Raw genomic sequence first — 21,866 nt, 5'->3', positions numbered from 1 at the left:
TGTATATATAGTATATATATATCGTAATATATAACTTTTCGCGATTTCATTTATTGCAATCGTATCGGTTTGTTGTTTTCGGTTTTGTTTTTGTATCGTGTTGTAAAGTTTACAAAAATGTGCAAAACACAACTAATGTTTGTAGGTATCTATAGAATATAGAATATCTTTCCTTTTTGGGGGAGGACTGACTGACTCTCTCTCTCTCTCTCTCTCTTTCTCTTATTGTACGACTTTATTTATCGTTTAGGCTTCCGTTTCGTTTCGTTTACTTTACTTTTTAGTATTTCTTGGACATTCTCAAGGTACAATTTCGTTTTATCGTTAAATATACTCATTTAATCTAGGTTTTGTTTTCATTTCATTTTTTATTTTGTTGGCACTCTCTCTCTCGCTTAAAAATTCCTATTATTTCGGTTCTAAGTATTTGATGGAAAATTCTTCAACACTCAGAGATGTTTCAATATGTATGTTAAACTGTTTATCATAACAACAACAACAAAAACACCAAAAAAATTCCGAACAAACACACGCCCAAACAGCTGCCTGGCAGCACAAATTTTACCAAATTTCCAATTTGTAAAAAGTTATAATATTTCGTTTTATTTTATGAAATTTGTCACACGAATCAGCAAACATTTAATATATATGTATGTATTTTTTTTTATTTATTCTTATTTAGGGATTATTAAGTGGCAAAAACGTTCGGGGCTCTCAATCGTGTGCTCTTGGGGACTGGCTCGCTTGAAACAAGCGCTTTTCAATGCCGTTCAAAAGTGAATATTTTGTTGGCTTTGGTTTTTTGTCTATTTTCTATACTGACTGAGGCATTCAATGTCGCAATTGGCATTTAAATCTTGTTCAATGCTGCTTATTATATTTTCATTATTACCGCCATCGTTTTTTCGCACGGCGTTATGTTTGTTTTTAAGTGTTTGTGTGTGTGTGTGTATCTGTGTGTGTGTGTGTGTGTGTGGGAAAGCTCATTCAAAATCGTAGGGTTTTCCGCTGAAAAAAGTTTGGGGGGCTTATATGCTAGCTCGGCATCATCCTTCTCCTCCTCCAACAGGAACTTCGATCCGTATTTTAGCTGCCTCAACAAAATCGCAACGTTTTCTCGTTTCATTCCTGTACTTGGACCAGGGGGGGTTCCCCTGAACGTCAGACTGTTTTGCGATATAAATATTTCCAAGTGGAAACTGGAATGTGTGTTTTGTGGGTATGAGAGATCTGGTATCTTCTCGGACTCGACTTGTGCGAGATTCAATAATGCAATGCAATGCAATGTTTCTCTTTCTTATAAACTTTAGTATTCAAATCATTCCTATGTATAAATATATTTATATCATTTCGTAACAACCCATTCGCCGGCATTTGGACTAATTTCCTGAGCTTTCAATTTCAAATATTCCCATCTATTCCATCACTTACCATCTCCAATCTGCAACCCTCTTCAAATCAGTCAAACTTCAGCTAAAACTCTCTAACCAACTCTATTTTTTTGGCCATGTTTTCGTCTATCGAATCCTGCTCTTTTATCTCTGGTTTTTTTCCATCTATATTCGTCATATATTTTATTTGCTTTTGTTTGTTTTTTTTTATATATTGCGCACAGCCTTTTTTCGAAAAATGTCTGGATTATTTTTTTTGTTTAGTTTCCATTTATTTTGTGTTTTTTTTTTTGTTGTTAAACGTCACCTGATAAAATTTTGTACCAACATTGCCTGTCTGTGGGGAAAAACAGCCGACCTACCACTATATCTATATATATCCTAAATATATATTTAACAAACCATTCCTTATCCTTCCTATTCGCTGTTTTCCAACAATAACATTTCTTTATTTTTATTTTTTGTTTGTTTGTTTAGAATATCATTTGCTTCTTTGTCTTACGATCTAGAATATGGGATTTACCTTTTCTCTGTTCTGCAGCAGCCTGTGCAACCATCCCCTTCAGACCCTTGGCAATTTATGGGGTAGGGGGTTTTCTCCTTTTGTGGAGGTTTATGTTTTTTTCCTTTTCTTTTATATCTTTTTGTGTTGTGCAAATTTGTTGTTTGTATTTTATTTTCTTTTTCTTCGTTTTAGTTGGTTTTTGTATTTATATTTTTGTTTTTGTTTGCTTCAATTTTAAAAATTCTTCTTCGATATTCGGGATTTTTAGTTTACTTTCAACTTAAATATGACTTGGCATTCAATAGTTACATACACATATGATAGATATATCTATATGTATTACTTATATATGTATATTAGTGATGGGAAGGGGGGGTTCCATTGTGTATAACAGTTTCACATTTACATATACATATAAACGACGTTCGAGTTTTCTTTTCTTTTTTTTAGTACATTTTACATTTAAAAATTACAAATAAAACTACGCGTCCACAGCAACAAAATAAACCAAAAAAAAAAAAAAAAAAATACCATTCAATATTACATTTAGTTTTTTCCATTAGCTTTTTGCTTTCTTTTTTTGTTTTTTGTGTGTGTTTTTTTTTTGTGGTTTTCGCTCCCATATAATATTATTATTATTATTATTATTCTTTTGACTTGGCTTAGGAGTTAAATACAAACATGTACAATGGGGTGGGGGTGGGGTGTATAGTATACATATATAAATATATTTTATATATTTTTTACTCTTTCTGTGTGTCTGTGTTTGTGTGTGTGTTGTGTGGATAACATTGGATTTTGTTTGTTTGTTGCAAGACATTATTTTTCTGCATTTAGACCTTAGAAATGTACCAAATATTAAATTTATTATTAATATATACGTATATTATTAATATTAATTCTAGTTATTTTTTATGGGTATTCTTTCACTTGGATGCTTCAATGTCGTCAAAGACGGGGAGATATTCTTTGTTTTTATTTCGTATCCAAGTGGCATTTGAAGGAGTTTACCCCCATTTATATAGGCTGCTCATATGTATGTGTTTGTAGGTGTGTGTGTGTGTGTGTGTAGGAAAACGCTTTGTCTATTTTCTTTTCGTCAAGAACGCATCCTAGAACGCATTCCCATTAGGAGCAGCATCTTGTGCAGCATCTTGTTCCTCCTGTAGCTGCTCCTCGTCGGCCATCATTTCCAGCTGCATCTGATCGTCCCGCTGCACCACCTCCACCACAGACACCGCCTCCGCGGTGGTTGTGGTCGATGTGGATGAGCTGGTGGTGCTGGCCGGCGACATGTTGTCGCTGGCCGACAGGTAGATGCAGCATGGCGGTGGCGATGTGGCTGCAACGGCTCCTGCTCCTGCTCCTGCTCCTCCTAATAGGATCTCCTGACTTGGCGGCAGCACAAAACTCTTCCCACCCAGCAGCTGGTCTCATTTGAGACCCGTGTCCGAGGATGGTGTCCAGCGATCAAACTCAATGCCCGAGTCCGGCGATACACCAGTGGCCTTGGCCAAATGGGCAGCCATAAAGCCGCCGGTCTGCATGCACTTGCAGTCGGCAGCAATGCAGTTGCACGAGAACTTGGAGCCGCGACCGCCGCAACGGGAGGCAACCACACTGGGATTGGCCATCAATACCGAATTCGAGACAGAGCTGCCAACGGGAGCCAGGCCCAAGCCGACCGGGGGTCCCCCCATGCCACCCATCATGCCGCCACAGTTGCCCTCGTCCATGGGCTGGCCATCGCCAGGACTGAGTCGCAGCTGACTTTCAAAGGACTGCAGCTGCTGCATGAAATGGAAATTGGGCGAGACATCCGGCTTCCTGTCGCGCACCATCATGAAGGCGTCGTTGAGGCTGAGGCCGCGCGTGTGCATCAAATAGGCGAGCGTCACGGTCACCGAGCGCGAAACGCCAGCCAGGCAGTGGACCAGCACCGCCGAGTTCGCAGAGCGCGCTTCCTCTATGGAGATGGAACAGAAGATTAGCTCCAGATAGCTCTAGATCGGTTGGGATGGATCGGCTTACCTATAAACTGTATGGCATCTGGGAAATGCATGGCCAAGTCCTGTGAATAGTGATCGGTAATCGGTATTTGCAGATACTTGATGATGCCCGATTTTTCAAACTCGTTTGGCAAATCCGGTGTCACGTTCAACACATACTGAAAGAGAGAGGATCGTTTGAAGAGGGCTGGCTGCCTGACCATCCTGTGGGACTCACTCACCTTAATGTTGTACTTTTGCAATGCCTTCGAGTCGCCGCTGTGGGTGACATTGCCCAGGAACAGAAGGCCTGGTATTATCTCCACGGGCGCCTCATTATAGCTATGATGATGATGATGATGGTGATGATGATGATGGGTGGTGCTCTCACAGTCCGAGGACTCGGCCGAACTGCTGCAGGCGGAATCGGAATGCGGTGTGGAAATGCGCAGGGATCTAAACGGAATTGAATGGATTGAATGGGTGGTTAGTCCGCGACTTCTGCGAATTCTAGATGAGTTCGGGACCTACCTGAGGCCCATTAACTGATCGGTCTGGACATTGCGACTAGATTCCATCTCTTTGTTCTGCGCCTGGCTGTCATCCTCGCACCATTCCGGAAATGCTAAGCGAAAACTGGAAAAGCCATCTGAAACAGAAAGAGAAAGAGCGATTGAGAAATGGTTGAGAAACTTTAGAATGTGCCTCGCTCCCCCTGGGGGCAGGGCATTCCTCTTTTGGGTTTGTCGTTATGTTGTTTTGTCATATGAGAGGCCATCCTCTGGAATGCCCGACGTTCGTTATGCTTGGCCAAGTGTGGCGCGGTTTTGGATCTTTGGTAAGACAACACCTTCTCCACCACATGTTGCAGCTATTAACCCCCACTCCCCACTCCCCACCCCCACTGGTCCGCCCCTCGCTCAAGTATGCGTGAAATTCTTGCAAGCGAATCGTCCATTCATAAAAAGAAAACCAGCCACAAGAAAGGGGAGGAGGAGAGCATTCGTGTCTCTTTTTCCCCCTCTCTCTATCTCTTTCTGCAATTGGAAACGGAAGTGCGACGACTATGGCCATATCGAACGGAAGTGTAGTGCTGCCTGCCGCCTGCCGCCTTTTGTGTGTTTGGTCTGGGAATCGTCATCCGCGCAGCAGGCAGCAGTATAATAGAAACCGGAAGTCCACAATTTTCTACTTGCTGCATATTAAATGCGAAATCGCAAATTGATGAGGAAGTCGTGCACCAGGCACAAGGCACAAGACACAAGGGAAATGGAAATGGAAATACCAACAGTTTTTCATCAGTTATCTTGGCGCAGGCCGTGCAACGGGTGGTATACGCACTGGAAACTTGCAACTGCAACTGCGAGACTTTTAAAAATAGCTCAAGATACGGCACGGCATACGAGGCATTAAAGGAACGTGATAGGAGGATAAGCGGTGGCGGGGGCGGGGGCGGGGGCGTGGGCCGGGCGGCGAGGGTGGACTGCTGCCATGGCCATGGGAATATCAATCCACTCGGCCCTCTGACAGGCACAAACTGCATTTGAAAGCAATTTCCTGCTCAAACAACTCCTCTGTGCTGCAGTTCCCCTGAATGGCTGAAAGGTTCCATCATATTGTGGATGGATGTCTGTGTGTGCCTGTCTGTGGTATGTGGGTGTGCGTGTGTGTGTGTGTGTGGGGGGGAGGAAGTCGACCTTGGCAATGAAACCTTCTGATATCGCTATTAGAAAAGTTAATTAATATCCTTGATTGACCGTTTTCCTCTTGTCTGGAATCTTTGACGGAAAAATCAATAAAATAAAGTGGAATATTAAACAGATTTCCTTTAAATCGATGGGTTTCTAGGGCACATTTAGGTTTCTATGGTAATGCTTTTAGTACTGAGATCCATGAAAGATCCCGCACAAAAAGTATCCAAATTCTCTACCAAAAGTTTCTTCTTCCACAGACATAGGTGGGATCCATCTCTATCCCTATCCCGCAACCGTAACCGTAACCCCCGCCCATTAGATCACTACCTCTGCCGCTCTACCGCTCTATAGGAAACTTTCCCCACTGTAAAACCCAAACAATCATCCTATCATATCATATCATATCATATAGATACCCATATGGCAATTGTTTCCCCCATCTTCTCCCGCCACTCCTCCTCCTCCACGACTCCACGTTTATGCCCTCATATGGCTTATATATAAACAGAGATACTATATATCAGTGTGTGTGTGTGTTTTTTTTTTGTGTGACACTTGTGAGTGGCTTTTGTGTGTTTGGGATTGTTTCATTGATGAGTTCACATCACACACACAAATGGGCAAAAAGAGCGAAACAAAACCACAGAAACACACAGTGCAAAACGACCTTCAAAACGTTTGAAAACAACAAAAACAACACAAAACTTGTAAACTTGAAAAAAGCTCAACAAAGCGTAAACCGAAAAGGGGCTTTTGGAATACAGATTTGTACATATTTCATATTTGTTTCTGAAAACCGGATTTCGGCATCTCCACCCAACACACACACACACACACCTGAGCGGAGCACACACAAACAGTATTGTAGATACTCAGCCACCCACAAAAGTCTCAGCTCATCTCTCCCAGCCTCGCCCACAATGTCACCAATTTGTTTTAGCTATTGTTGATAATTATTACCTACATACAATATTTATAGAAAAAAAAATAAACCAGTGAGAGCTCTTTCGAAATGGTCGAAGCCGGGGATACACTTCAAAGACAACGGAGAAAATATATTTGAAAAGTTCTTCGATTCTTGATGGATTTTTTTATATTTTATGTATTTTTTTCCTATAAAACTGTTTTTCTCTTTCAGGATGGTCTTTCTATGGTGATCCAACATGGACACAATTTTTTCTAGGGCAAAACTTGCCAGGTAAATACTAGAAAAATACCTGAAAAATACCATTTCCCAACTAATATTTCTAGGTGAAAATTCCACTTAAATACTGGATATATACCAGAAAATAAAACAATTATAACATAAAAGAACTGTAGAATGGCCAGAACAAACCAGAAAAATACAATTTCCCAATTGAAATTTCACATTTTACCCAAAAATATTAGAAAATACTGTAAAATACTATACAAAATACCGGAAAATGTTATAAAATTGCCAGAATTGCCTATTCCTCGAGGAAATGTACCATACAGATGTCCTGTACATCTGTATGTATATAAATTGATCAGCAATTCCTTGGTTTCGCCTTCTGTCTTCCCCGGAAAGGGTATCCAAAGGTTATACACACAATGAAAAAGAAAACAAAACGCTGTAGAGTAACGATACGTTTTTTCCACCGCAGTTTCATCGTTGAACGATTTGAGCCACGGCTCATTCATTGTTTTTCTGCTTCTGCTGCTGCTGCCGCTACGGGCACTCATTTATTTGTTTGTTTTTAATTATATAGTATAGATACTCTTTTTGTTGTTTTTACTTTTCACTTCACGGGGACTCTTATCTGCAACTCCCCCCCAACCTTCCCGCCCCCCCACGCTCTTTTCGCTTCGTTTATCAAAAACAACAACAGCAAAAAGAGCAAAGGCAAAACGTGAGTTAAATAACTTTTGGCTCACTTCTCGCTGGGTATACACGCAGATACAGATACAGATACACACACACACCCACACCCACACAGAAAGCTCTATTCATTCACAGGTACCACACTTCAGGCCCCCTCCCCCCATACCCCTATTATACATACATACATATGCCCCCCCCTTTAGCTGACCAAAACCAACGGATATGACGTAGGCGTGCGCGTTGCTTCTTTCTTTTTTGTTTTTGTTGCTCCCAACCTTCTCTCTATTTTGCCGCATAAAAACAGTTAGCCAAGTGGTTCAAAGATGCGTTAAGAGAGGTGGTGGGGGTATAAAGAGAACCCTTATATGGTTTACCCCATTCTGAGGGCGTTTGTTTTTTGTTTTTGTTTTGTTTTTTGTGGCTTAGATGACGCAGATTCCTTAAGGGGAATACACGACACGCCCACGCGCACGCCAGATGCAGGGAATCCAAAACCTCGAAAAACAGAACCCACCCGTCGCAGCCCCCCGACACACCCACCGACACGTACATACGTCCGTGTGGGCCCCCATTGATGGATTCCATGGAAAAAACACAACAGAAACAGAAACAGAAACCGAAACAGAAACCGGAAGCCCCAACAGCAACGGCACACATGCATGAAGCTAAACACATGACACAAAGCAATCAACCATTGAACACATTTCCACATTTTCACATTTCCACATTAACATTTCTATATTTATAGATTTGTTTAAACAGATTCCAAAGTTCTCCAGGGAGAGAGCGGACGGATGTTCTGTTCTTCGATGTGGAAACTGACGAAGTCTGAAGCCTGAAGCCCGAAGCCTGCTTTAGACAGGCTATAATATCATATCCTTATTATCCTTGAATGAACACAAGCATTCATTTCTTTCAGAAAACTTTTTCCTGGCATTTGTCTACCGTGTTTTCTTCATATATGTATTTCTGTTCTGTTACTTTTCTAGTATTTTCTGGTATTTTTCCTCAAGCTTATTCTGCAGTGCCAGGACACCAGTACATAATTTGTCATAGTTTTTAACTGGTTTCCCATCTACGAGTATAATCTTCTGTTTTTCTCCAAAAAGGAACGGAAATTCTTTGTATTACATATTCTTTTCAGGAATTTTCAATGGCTTGTCCATTCATTTTCCATATAAATATATATGTATAAAAACTCCCAAATATTTCATATGATTTTCGTAATCTCTGTTCTTTTTGGATTATTTTCCCGGCCACATTCATTTTACATTTTATCACATTTTTCGAATCTCTGCCCCAAGTCGAATAATTCCTTTTTAATCACTCACGCCATCCAGCACTCAAAAATTCCCTTCCGCCCCACACAATATTTTCCCCTTTTGTGTGTGTGTGTATGTGTGTGTGTATGTGGACTTTTCAGCTCAGTTTTTCTTTTTTGTTGAAGTTTTGAAATGTTGTTTGTCATAGGGATTTCGAAAAGTATACAAAAATGAGACAGGATGGGGAGGGAGGGAGGAAAGTTGAGGAAATCAATATTACGCATACGCATGGTGTGGCAGGGCAGGGCAGGGGAGAAAATGTGTAGACTCTTGTGGGTCTCTGGCAAATGCATTCCGGCCGTGCATTACACAATGACAGATACAGATACTATAAATACATATACAAATACACGTATGTGTGGAAGGGAGCAAATGGGGTGTCCGGAATGGGGCCTCTGCTGCCGCTGGCTCATGAATGAAAAACCAGACCATACCGGGAACGACAGCGACGACGACAACGTCCGCCTGCAGTTCAATGATATTTGTCAATGAGTCAGTAGTCGTCGTCGTCGCCGGCGTTGTCCGTCCGTACAGACACAATTCCCGGGTCTCAAAGATGGAACTCGAAAGGGGGGGAGAAAAAGAGTCATAAAAATACGTACAATACACAGAGAAATATTCTGTGGCCCCATATCCATTAGCCATATGCATATACCAAAACCGCCTACCCCCCACCCACCGACAACAACATGGCCCCAATTTTGTTTACATTTCTCATCTTCACCCCCCCATCCCACACGAAAAAAAAAAAAAAAAAAACAACTACTTTTTATGCCTCTTCTTTTGCTTATTTTTGGAGCACACATTTTTCCCCCATTTTCCCCGTCCCAAGGCATAAACAAAAGTGCAATCAAAAGCACTTGGTGGGGGAGGGGGGAATATTAATGCCCGTCGCAACTTTCGCCTGTAGAACTTTTCTTTTACTTGTACTTTTCCTTTTCCTCTGCAATGTCAATGCAATTTTCCATCAACTAATTTCTTAATCAACTTTTGGGTCGTTCGTTTCGGTATAAAACCCACACAAAGTTGACATTTTAACTACTCCCGCGAACGGAAGTTGATTGATTACACCATGATTGATTGATGTGAATAGAAAGGGGGCGGGGCGGGGCGGGGCGGAGTTGTAGGTGGGGGCGGAGACTCTCTGGCTAAATGTCAGACATCCAAGTTTACTTCGAGCTGCACTTGAAATGCCCTTGGGGGTCCATGCCCGAGTCCGTGCCAGTGCCCCTGGCCCGGGGCGAGGGGGTCGGTATGGGTCACGCGTATGCATATAAGAACTGACATTTGTGCAAATATTACACATCCAAAGTTTATGAAACAAACGGGAATACACTAGACGAGGAGGAGGAGGAGGAGGAGGGGGCCTTGAGAGCTATGGAAATGATGAAAGTTCAAAGATGATCAATCAAAAAGTTTCGACTGTGAAATTGATTGATAGACATGGTATAGGTATAGGTTTTTGAGAAACTTGAGAGTCAAAGGAGTAGAGTATGGAAAACCCTTTATGCAAGATATTAAACACATTTTCTGGCTATGCGACCCACTGTACCTTTTTGGGCACCTGACGTAATGCCCCAGCCTCCGGCTCAGAGTCCCAGCTTTTGCCACTGCTGCTACTGAGAGAAGGTGGAGGCTGCTGCTGCTGCTGCTGCTGCTGCCCCCACAGTGGCGGCACAACCTGCCCCTCTGGAAATTCCCCGCCCACGGCTATAAAATAAAACCAAAAATGAACGCAGCTTAAAATGTATTCGACACAGAGACAGAGGGAGGGACAGAGAGCATTTGCAGCAACAACAGAAATAACATAAAATTCTTAATAAATGTGTGCCTCGCCCACAAGCAAAAATATTCGAGTGGAGCGGAGTGGAAAGCAAAAACAAGAGCTTCGAGATCGAAGCTTTGGATACACTATTTATCTACTTTAAAGACTTCTCATCATCTCCCGTAATATCCTCTGGAAGAGTATCCGAAAAAACTGAAGGCACGGGCAGACAACGGTTTTAGCGGTGACATAAACCACAGGCGCATGTAGCTTTTTCCGCTGCACCTGATGTCCCGCCTTCACCCCTCTCTAGCGACCACACACATACACCGCAGCTACGGAGCATGTGTGCGCTTGTATGGGTGGTGGTGGAAAAGTGAAAGAGTTTTTCCTTTTACATAAGCCGCCAGGCCACACCGCCTTCCAAGCCAAAAAATGGATTTTTATGAATGGAAAACCCAGGAGCCATAATGAAGAAAGAAATAACCAAAAGAGATGGCGAATAAAAGCACTGTTGGCGGCGCAGAGAGCGAGAGAGAGATTGCACGCAACTATTTATTCGACAACGTAGTGCAGCAACAACAGCAGCTCCAGCAACAAAAACATTAAATTTGCATGACAAATGAGGGAATGAGAATGAGAGAATGAGAGACCGACGGACCGAACCCCACAAGTAGTTAAAGTCCACTTTCATTCCATTTCATTCATTCATTCTTTCATTCAATTTGCCTTCTTTTTTTCGACTCAATTTGCTGCAATTCAAGGCGAGAGGGGAGGTCGGGGCCACTAGCAGATAGAGAGCGAGAGAGCGTGGGAGAAGAAGAGCCAAAGAGAGAGAGAGAGAGGGAGAAGTTAAATAGCCACCAAACGGACGTACGACATAATTGACTCTTTTAAATACCCTTTCAGAGAGTGTGATCATTCCATGGCTCAGTTGGTACAGCCTTGAAAACTTCTACTAAACCAACGATCCAAGCCAGGAATCGTATCTCAATCGGGAACCAAAAACTCTGCAAAGGGTATTTACAGCTTCGATATACGAGTTTTGTTTTGTGTGTTTCTTTTAGCTACATATTTTGTAGTCATTGTTGTTGGCACTTCCGCATTGCAGGCCAGGCGCAACAGGAGAATGGGATAGACAGCCGGAGAGGAGAGGAGAGGAGAGGCGAGGCGAGGCGAGGCAGGTTAGTCAGCGCATCAGTTCTTCAGTTAATCAGTTGGGCGGGCACTCACTCAATAGTATAGTGCTCTGCGGCCTGAATGGATAGTTAAATAAGCTACATACATATATTTACATAGTTAGGAGGCCAGGCCGCCGAATGCCGTTCTACATCGTTGTACATGCTAATGGCCGCCGATGAGACATCATGTGGGCAGCTCTTGGGGGCCAAGTGCGGGGGACGGATGATTTGCTGAATGAATAACAGGGTGGTGCCCAAAGAACGAGAACAGTGTGTTGTGCACCCTGTGTTTAGAAGTGTTCCATTTCCCTTATTTGGGACTCAAATTTAAAGCCCAGGAAAAGTGTACTCGACACCCAAATTATACCCTACAGACCCCTCGAAAAACATTCCCTTCTTCTTGGAAATTGTTTTCCCAAGCTTTTGTTGATATTTGATGAGCTTTTCAGCAATTAAATTTTCCACAGGAGCTAGGCCAAATTTGCAGGATATCTTCAATTACTCCCCAGAGGCACAGGCACGAGAGTACCGGTACATGTGTACCTAGTTATCCTCGCACCCAGCCACCGACCCCCCCACACCTACCGTTTTGTCAACTCAATTGAACTCAAAATAAACGTGTAAGCCCCCAAACATCGTGTCCCCGAAATGAGGGGACACCCGTCCCTGATGGTTCTGCGCAGGGCGGGAGGGGGTTAGGGCTGTGTGCGTGAGGAGGCAGCGTCGGAGGCTGGCGCTGGCGCTTGTGCTGGGGTAAGGCTTACCTTTGGCATCCACTCTTGGATTCTGGCCAAAATGTCAAATTGCGTATGCCAATCAATCAAAATGTAAATAAGCAAAAACCTAATTTTGTTCTAGGCACGCCCCAAAAGACGCCCCCCCTGTACTCCATGACCCTCTCTCCGCTCTGGCGCTCTTCCCCGGCGCAAAAGTCTGCCGTCCTTGGGGAGCTGTGAGCTATAAATAGCAGGAAGCCGCAGCTTTGGCAGCATTAACCCAGGACCCAGGACCCAGGAACCAAGACCCAGTCCCAGGCCCAACCTCAGCCCCAGTCCCGATTCTAGATCCCTTTTTGCGCTGCGCTACTCTGGAAGCCGCATTATTAATTAATTATATTTTGCCGTAAATGAAATTCGGCAACGCCGCGTAGAGAGAGTATTTCAAATGGAATATACAGTGTGTCCAGAGCCCACAGAGTTCGCTCAATGCACACGAAATCAAATCCCGGATAATTGAAGGGCCTGTATGAGTGTTTGTATGTGTGTGTGTGTGTGTGTTCTTGTGCGTGGGCGAGCTTTGTAACTGTATTCTTGGAATTTTTGTTTGATGTGTGTGTGAGTGTGTTTTGGGGCGAAGCTTGCAAATGGGGTCAAGTTTAATGTGCAGCTTCCTGTTGCTACTACTGGCTGTCCCGTAATTGCAGATGGAATAGCTCGGCTATTCCCTCAGACCCCGGGGCATGCAACAAGTGCAAGCGGCAGGCGATACAGTGAAAGGACACGTAGAGAGATACACACACACACACACATTAGGATGAAAGCTCTATTGAGTGGGGGGACATGCCATTTATGGTAGATAGGAGATTACTCTTCCTTTCCCAGGAGATAATTTCTCATCGAACCATTCTACTGTACATTTGTATTGATTTTCTGTTGGAACATCCACAGCAGGGGGACCCTGGGGCACAGCTACTTTTGCATAATAATACGTAAAACGCACTTTGGTCCAACTCCCGATCCGCAGTCCCAGTCCCATTCCCAGTGACAGTGACAGTCTCCTGCTCGTCCCAACATCGGCGACCCGCTGGGCAGTCCAATAATAAAAGGAAGGGGGAACGACAGGAACATTTATACGGTAGCATTCTACTACTCCGCGATATGCGACGACGCCATTGAGCAACGTGCGTTGAATTTCATTTGGCTTTGAAATGGCATAAACGGACCGTGGAAAGAGGAGGTCGAGAGAAGAGAAGAGAAGAGAATGGAATGGAATGGAGGAGAGCGGATGGAGCAGAAGGTTCCCTAAAGAGGAATGGACTTGAGGCAGAGGTCCAAGCGTTTCATAAATATTGAATATGAGGAAATGAAAATCTCGAATGCATGCCGTAATGAGGAGGTTTGAAAAATTAACAATATTTGGCAGTATCTCAATTTCAGCGCAAAGGGAAATTCAAATTGAAAAAATTGTAATATTAGAACTTGGAAAGAAAAAAATGGTTATTCTCTCTCGCAATATCTCGCGAGATATTTGTACATATCTCTTTTGTTGGAATTGCATTAAAAATGCACACTGCCTGAAGAAGTAATCGGCAAGAGAAACGGCGGCAGAGGGGGGAGAGACAGTATAGTGCTTCTCTCTAACAAGAGACACCCCAGCATGCTTCTGATTCTGCTGCTGCCTCGTTGACACAGGCCCCCGCCGCCGCCGGTCAAAGAGGAAGACAAAGAAAGACCAGGAAAAAAACACCAGAGGCAGTAGTCGTCTAAGAAGAAGAAGTAGCCGAAGGAGCCAACTATCAAGGGGCTCAAGCAATGCCATTCGAGTGTGCGAGCGAGGGGTAGAGAATGGTGCAGTTAACTTGCGAAAGGGGTCAAGGAGTGCGAGAAAAGGAGATGGCACACCACAGCACACCACACACTGCTTGCCATATTGATATGCGAAGGCAGAGAGAGAAGAGCAGAAGAACCAGCGAAGAGTAAACAGAAATGAATGCTCAGAGTCGCAACGACTTGGCAATGACCTTTTGGGAAATGCTCTTATGGTCTTCTTTGGCTGTTTTAGTGGGAGATAGTAAAATCGAGTTCTGGTATAGCAGAGGCAATGCATGCTAGCATAAAAAGTTTAAGTGCGGAAGTGCTGCTTTCTCTATTTGTACGTTTGTCTGCACCTTTGCCAGCCAGCTTGTTGAAATTAAATTCCTTCATATAAAAGTCAAGTTATCCCCAAGGTACCCTTTTCCGATTGGCCCTACACCCTGCCCTGCCCTGCCCTGCCCTTCCCTTCCCCCTTGTACGGGACTGCCCTGCTCCATTGCATAAGCACAGACACGAACCACACATAAAGTCGGCAAAACCACAATCCTCCATTCCATTCTTTCATTCTGCTGCGCTCATCTTCACCGCTTCACCCCTCTCCGCCCATCATCTATGGGTAAACTTCTGTTCCGTGGCTCGTTCTCCGTTTTGGAATCTGTTGCTAATTTGCACTTTGATGAAATGCGTTCATGTTGTTGTTGTTGCTTCTCCTTATCCATCTCTTTTTTTTTTTGCTTATGCCTGTTTGCTCTTGCTCTTCCTGCTGCTGTGTTCGTGTTGTTATTGCTATTACTGTAGATTTATGCATGCAAGCGCACAGCAGCAGCGTTCTCGCTCCCCTGCGCCCCCCGTCCACCATTCACCGACGGACTACAACTTTTAGCTCCATTTCATTTTGATGCCCCCCTTCCTCGTTCCTCTTTCCTGCTCCCTCCACCCATTCGTTCTTCATGTTGCTCTTCCTTTTTGCGACGCGACAAAGGCAGACAAAACGATTGGCTTTGTTGTTTCTGTTGCTGTTGCTGCCGCTGCTGTTTGCTAATTCCAAGAATACAACAATTTACGCGTCCGTCCGTCCCCCGCCGACAAGGCAAAAAGGCAACGGCAGAAGAAGCAAAGTGAATGAAGGGTACCGTCCCGCCGCCACTGACTGTCTCTGTCTCTGTTGCTATCCCTGTCTACCATTTGCAATGCGCCTTTGATTTCCTTGCTACACCCCTCCTTTCTAGCACAGTGTGTGCATAAGTCTCCAAGATCGCATATGACAGCAGCCGTAAGGGCGATCAATCTGCTAGGGTATCAAGTGTGCGACTCCCGAGTAGGATAGTATTCCTCTGTTGGTGTTTATGTGTTAAATGCGCGCCCTGCAAACTTCCGCTCTTTGGACGCTGAGGTATGCAGGCGACAAAGCAAACGGGTGGGAGAGGGAGAGGAAGATGGAGGGGCAGAAAAGACAGCGAGTGGAAGGCGGGTCTCGCCCACACATAATCTGACCGGAAGTCATTGTTGTTATTGCTAGTAGTATTGCTGCAAATATTTGCACAGCCTCTGCACAGGCATTGGCAGAGAGCCCCCCCGCCCCCACCGTCACATTGCCATTCGCAGAATCGGAATCGATGCCAAATGGCTTAGATGTGGGACTCGCCGTTAGTTAGTCGTCGACGCCGTCGTTGCGGGCACTCGCGTCTACTCAACGCCTGCTTAATTAAAGCCCACACAAACTTTGACCCAAATCTACTGCTGCTGCAACAGCAACAACAAATTTTGGCCGTAGGCCGTAGGCTGCAGCGATCAGTCCACCCCTCCGCTTCTCTCTTCCCTCTCCCCACTGCATTCGCAGACGCGACGCAGCTCTAACTGTTGTCCAACGCCCTGCTTGTTGTTCTTACCGTCGTCTTCCTTCCCCTGTGGCTCCCCCTACTCCCATCGTTCTGTCCCTCTCTCGCTGATTACTTTATAAGATGCTGACGCCAACACCAATGGAGGAGAGAGATGTCCAACTATCTCTCTGTCTCTCCCTCTCTGTGGGCCTACGACAAAGACAACAACTGTGGGCACAGTGGGACAGGTGGGAGCTAGAAGAGCAACACTTTAATGGAACAAAACTTGAACGAAAGCTCTATTTAGTATTTCCACTTATTGACCCGCTTCTGCCCACTGTGCAACGAATCTCAGTTGAACAAATTTGGAGCCCAGCGACTTTTGGCACGTAGGTGGTTTTGGTGGGGCAATCGGGCCAACTGTTTCTCTCAGTTATTTCTGTTGCTGTTGTTTTTCTGTTTTCTGTCGGTGAAGGCAGACCAGTTGGCAGAGTAGTCTGTTGCCCCTCAATGAGGCAGCAGCCATCAGCATCGGGCAGCGGAGTGAGCGGCGAGGGGAAGCCGTGGATGGGAGCCCACTAGCTTTTGTGATGAATTATCATGAAATCGTAATGAGAGATTCGGTCGATTCGGCTGTGGCCTTGGTTGGTTGATGATGATGTTGGGAGATGGAGATGCCACGTGTTTGCGACCGATTTTCACTCGCAGATGGAAAAAATTGTGAAAATTGCTTAGGCCCAAAAAATAAACCAAAGAAAAAAACAAAACTTGTTCAACAAATTCGTTAAAAACAGCAAATGAGGCAAACAACTCTCCCATGTGGCTGCCACACACAAATATGTAGAGGAGAGAAAAGCCAGTTGGGGAAAAAGCCGTACTCCAATGCAATGCAATGCAATGCGTGGAAATGCGGTGGCCAGAGCTCGAGTTGAAGTGGTTTTTTATGGCGCAGGCGCAGCAGCAGCAGCAGCAGCTCGAGTTCAATTTCTATAAAAGGGTCGCCGCAAGAAGACGGTCCAGCGATCAACGTGGAGACGGACAGCGGACAGTGTAGAGAGCTTTGTATCCGCCTCTGGCCATAAAAACACGAGAGAGAAGAGAGGAAGAGAGACAAAAACGAGCAGACAGACACCACTCTCTCGAAACTGCATCGTTCATTGACTCCCTCTCCACTCTCCAAAAAAAGAGAGCGCCCGATCAGTGGAATGGAATGAAATGGTTTGAAACTCTGCTAAATCTAATTGAATTAAATTCTGTCAACGGAAATGCTTAGTTTATGGAATACATAATGCTTTTTAGAACCACATATAAGTATATATATGTATATATATATAGTATGTAATATATATGTATATCTGCCTTTCCTATATGCATGGCTGGATGGTTGCCCTAGTTGGCCCCATCTTAATTGTTTTAATTCCGAGAAATGCATACAAAGTGGCATTTAATTAAAGTGAATTCTACATCAGCTGGAAACTGGAGCCAATCCGAGCGACATGCATTATGCATTTTCCCCCCCTCGCTCCCCCCCGCCCCACGGACTTGATAATGTTTTCATCGTCCTGGTCCTGGAACCGGAATCTGGTCGTAACAGCAGCATCCCAGGGACGGGACAGGCCACAAAGAGCCCCATAATTGCCTGGACTTGATTGAATTTCAAGGTTAATTAGCGGCATATAGTTCCCTTGCCACAAGGGGGTGGCTGGGGGTACATGGGGCGGTTTCTTGCGGCAAAAAGTTGATGGGTACAACAAGGACTGGACCACAGTTTTTCGCGAAACTTTAGTCCACCCTAAGCCTCTTACAGGGGGATATATGTATTTCAAACTTGAACAGAACAAAGAAAATAGGATGTAAGCGAGAGAAAGAGAGGGAGAAAGGGAGAAACAGAAAGAGAGTGGAGCATTAGCAGATGAAAAAGATGATTACAAGGCTTCGGAGGGTATGTATACGCTCTAGTCTATACTTTAAAAATGGTTCATGTGATTAATGGAGTATCCTATTCAATGGGTTCAACGGGCCTGGCAACCATTCTTATCTATAGTATTCTTCTGCCACTTCCTGGCACAAACGTTCATTCCAAAGTCGAACCATATCCAATACTTATAGATAGATGTAACCGAAATACTCTGCCACGTACATACATATCTGTATCTGTATCTGTGTCGCCACAATGCTTCCTCCTCGTATCCCACCCGCCCAGCTATTTTTTATGCATTTGCATGCCATAAAACACATTCTGGGTCCCGGTCCCCTCTTCAGAGACCCACCGGACCCACCCAACGATAAGATAAAACCGCAGCAAACATTTTATGTACATACACATACGGGAAACCATATTCGTTTCGTTTTTGGCAAATTGTGAAATTGCTTTTATTGCATTTGTGGAAAATTTCATAAAGGCTGGAATATATGCATGCATGTACATCCATAAATGTGTAGATAGATAGATAACCGACAGGACAGATCCGTCCATTCAGCAGACTGAAGAGCAGAGAAAATTCATTTACCATTTCGACGATCATTAAGGAACACTTCAACGAAGGCAAAATCCTTTAAAAGGTGACACAGGATTTTCACGCTCTCCCACTGTCCCCTCCTCATTTCTTCCTTTGTTCCTTTGTTCGTTTTCTTTTTGGGCAAATGTCAAGAGGATCGGATCGGATCGGATCGGTTTTTGTTTCGGATCATCTCGGGTGTTTCCATGGTATTGCCCAGTCGTAAAACAATCGTTTTCCGGGACACAATTTTCCTAATTACCTGTGTGTGTATGTTTGTGCGTGCGTGTGCGTGTGTGTGTGTGTGCCACAGGTAGATTTCTGTACAGTCCTGTACCATTTTTGTGTGTTCTTGACGTCATAGACACGATAGACGTCTAGTAGTATGTGGATTTATGTTATGCTAATTTGTTGGCCTTTCCAGTTCCAGTTCTGTTTCCATCAAATGAAATCGACAAACAAAAAGGCAGGGGAATGGGGAAGGGGTTGGGTATGGGATGCTCTATTGTCAATTTGCGATATTGGCAGAGACGACACGACGCTCTGAATGGAGCAGAAAAGAGCAGACAGAGCAGACGGAGCAGCGAACGTGTGTACGCCGGATCTGAGCAGCTTTTGTGTATGGGGGTTAGAGCCCCAGGGGGTACAAAACACACACACATACACACACACCCAATTGGGGGGTTTGCTTGTGGGAGAACGGAAATTGAAGTGATAAAAATAAAAATGAAGCCACACAGTCAGTCAGTCAGTCAAGTCAGATAATGATGTACATAATATATATGGAATATATGTACATGCATATGTATGTACTGTATGTATCTGATTCTTTGTCTGTATATGTATGGCTTTGAACCATGAGAGTCGGAGTCTCCAGAGCCCAGTGACATTTTTCTGAATGAATGAATGACAGAACGCAGAGGAGATCTATGGGAACAATACACAGACCCACAGACACATAGACACAAACAGACACAGACAGAAACCTAGTCAACAATAGTGGGAAAAGCTCTTTGCTTTGCTTTGCTTTGTTTTGTTTTGTTTTTATTTACGACTTCCCTAATCTCCCCCTTAATTTAAATATAATTTAATTGATATGGAACCTAAAGAAGGAGAAGCAGCTGCAGAAGCAGCAGCAGCAAAAATATATTTATAAATACATTTCTGCATAAATCGGTTCTCCGCTCGCTGGAATAAAATTATTGCGAATTTGAATATGGATTGCGGATTTCCGATAAGGAAAACTTCTTGTAGAGATTCCTGTATCGGTGCATAAAAAATAAGTTTCAGGGAGTCTACTTTGTGCATTGCATTGCAGAATACCCACAAATATGTATGATATGATGTTTCCATAAATACATATCATCATATCATCAGTGGCATTTCCTCATCGTCTATACATATTCATAAATTTGTGTTCTTATATAATGGTTCCATCAATCAAAACGAGTCGCGGTGTCACACACCGAAAACAAGTTCAAGAAGGTGAAATCTATTTAAATCCCCAGACGCCGACGGGGCAGTATAGAAAGTCGTGATCTGGGTGTGCTGCATATTCCACATACATAAGTATGTATGCACGTACATATATGCGGGTTCTAATCTGTGTCTATGTATGTCTATATGTGGCAGGCAGTCAGACCGCTTATCAACGGAGAGCAGTGCGAATTACATCTTTCAGCAATTTATAGAATTTCTCCTTTCCCCCCTTCCGGCATATAAGATCCGATCCGATCGGATCGGATCGGACGTTCTTTTCCGCAAAAAAAAACACAAAAAAAAACAGGGGGAAAAAATAAGAGGAATCCACGAAAATGTTTATTTATGGGAATAGGCAGTGCCGGGGGGGAAACATAAATAAATAATACTTCTAGGAATGGAATGTCTGTGGATGATTAATGGGGGCGCAGGGCGGTGGAGGGTGCGGGTGTGGCTTTGGGGGAACTCACCTTGCAGTGCGACCACGCGACATCCGTCCTGCTTGAGGCGGCGGTGCAAGATATTGATAATCGAATCGTTGGCCCCCATTCCGGCTCCGGCCACATCCTGCTGTCCGGCCACGCCCTCGCCGTTGTAGAGAATGAAGAGGCAGAGCTTGTAGCCCGTCTGAATGCGATCCTTCAGATCCGGCGACTTGATGGTGGAGGCCAGATCGATCTTGCCGGTGGCAAGGCGCCGCAGCACAATGCTGGGAATGCACAGATTGACGGCGCCACGGATATGCGATTCGCTGTACTCGTGGGAGCCGCGGCAGTCGAGCAGGATCAGCTCCTTGGCGTCCAGAGAGCGCAGCTGGACCTGGAGCCACTCTTTGCTGCAGCTTTCGTGCTCCGTTTCTGGCATTGTAGAAAGCTCTCTTTCTCACACACTTGCACTCTCACAAAAAAAAATTGAAGTCGATGGAGGAGTAGGTGCAGTAGTAGTAGGTGGGGGGAAGAAAAATCCGTCTGAGTGTTCTTTTCTAGAGTTCGTTTCTCACTCTCTCTCTCTCTCTCTCTCTCTTTCGCTGTCCCGCTCTCTGTCCAAGTTTTGGTTACAACAAAGTTTACATCATCTGCTTTGGCTTCTTCTTCGAACTGCCGCACATTTTTTTCTTTCTTTCTGGTTCTTTCTTCTTCTGCTGCTGCTTTGCTTTTGTTGCTGTTCCCCTTTCTGGTTTGCTCCCGCACACAAACACACTCACACACACGAAAAAAAATACGGGAAATCCAAAAGAGACTTTAGTTTTGTTTCATTTAAGAACTTAACAAAAATGGAATATTCAATGTTTTACATTCACCGTTTTCTGTGTGTTTTGTATTCTGTTTTCTTTTACTCTGATTTCTTTTATTTTGTTGTAGGCTTCACATTCATCACGCATACAGGTCCGCGCCAAATCACAACCGTGTGTATGTATGTATCGCTGCAGCTGTATGAGTGTGTGGAGACCGAACGAACGGCCCGTTCCGATACACCGATTCTAAACGTGTGCGTGGTGGAGCCCCAACAACCTGACGACGACAGCGGTGGAGCGATATCAAAGCGCGCTGTAGGTATGTTCAATTGGTATATGTATATATTTTTTTGTTTGATAATATATTTCGTTTGCCAATATATCAATGGATATTTTTGTGGGATATATCAACGGACTTTTCTGAGTTCAGAAACAACACTCGACACTATTTTTCTTTCCGTTGTCTGTTGTTTCCTTCCGCGAGGCCGAGATACATGTGAGAGATACATTTGTGAGATACTTTGGGGCGGCAAGGCCGTTCTTTCAAATCCGCCCGCCTTCAAATGTAGCTAAAAATGTTGCTCGGCAACAAACGTGTGTTGCTGAGGAAAA

At 44.1% G+C, this 21,866-nt stretch overlaps 1 protein-coding gene across 1 annotated transcript; it reads right to left on the bottom strand.

Moving 5' to 3' along the window:
* Positions 1 to 2,660: 2,660 nt before the first annotated feature.
* Positions 2,661 to 21,174, bottom strand: LOC6601495 (dual specificity protein phosphatase Mpk3). Its single transcript, XM_026992213.1, has 5 exons — positions 20,491 to 21,174; positions 4,416 to 4,533; positions 4,127 to 4,340; positions 3,928 to 4,063; positions 2,661 to 3,862 (listed from the first exon to the last, which is right to left on the bottom strand). The coding sequence occupies exons 1-5, from the start codon at positions 20,882 to 20,884 to the stop codon at positions 3,330 to 3,332; spliced, it is 1,395 nt and encodes a 464-aa protein (XP_026848014.1). The 5' UTR covers positions 20,885 to 21,174; the 3' UTR covers positions 2,661 to 3,329.
* Between the last annotated feature and the right edge of the window lie 692 nt (positions 21,175 to 21,866).

Source organism: Drosophila persimilis, unplaced genomic scaffold, assembly GCF_003286085.1.
Source record: "Drosophila persimilis strain 14011-0111.01,24,50 unplaced genomic scaffold, DperRS2 tig00000715-arrow-arrow-pilon, whole genome shotgun sequence".
NCBI classification, from domain to species: Eukaryota; Metazoa; Arthropoda; class Insecta; order Diptera; family Drosophilidae; genus Drosophila; species Drosophila persimilis.
The sequence above is the reverse complement of the archived record's forward strand: the minus strand, read 5'-3'. Positions and strand labels throughout refer to the sequence as shown.

Bases quoted from the DNA above. Each gene is read 5' to 3' on its own strand.
- LOC6601495 (XM_026992213.1), bottom strand. From the start codon at position 20,884: ATGCCAGAAACGGAGCACGAAAGCTGCAGCAAAGAGTGGCTCCAGGTC. The intron at 4,341-4,415 runs GTAGGTCCCGAA...AATTCCGTTTAG, and splicing joins GATCAGTTAATGGGCCTCAG to ATCCCTGCGCATTTCCACAC. The intron at 4,064-4,126 runs GTGAGTGAGTCC...TCTCTCTTTCAG, and splicing joins TGCAAAAGTACAACATTAAG to TATGTGTTGAACGTGACACC.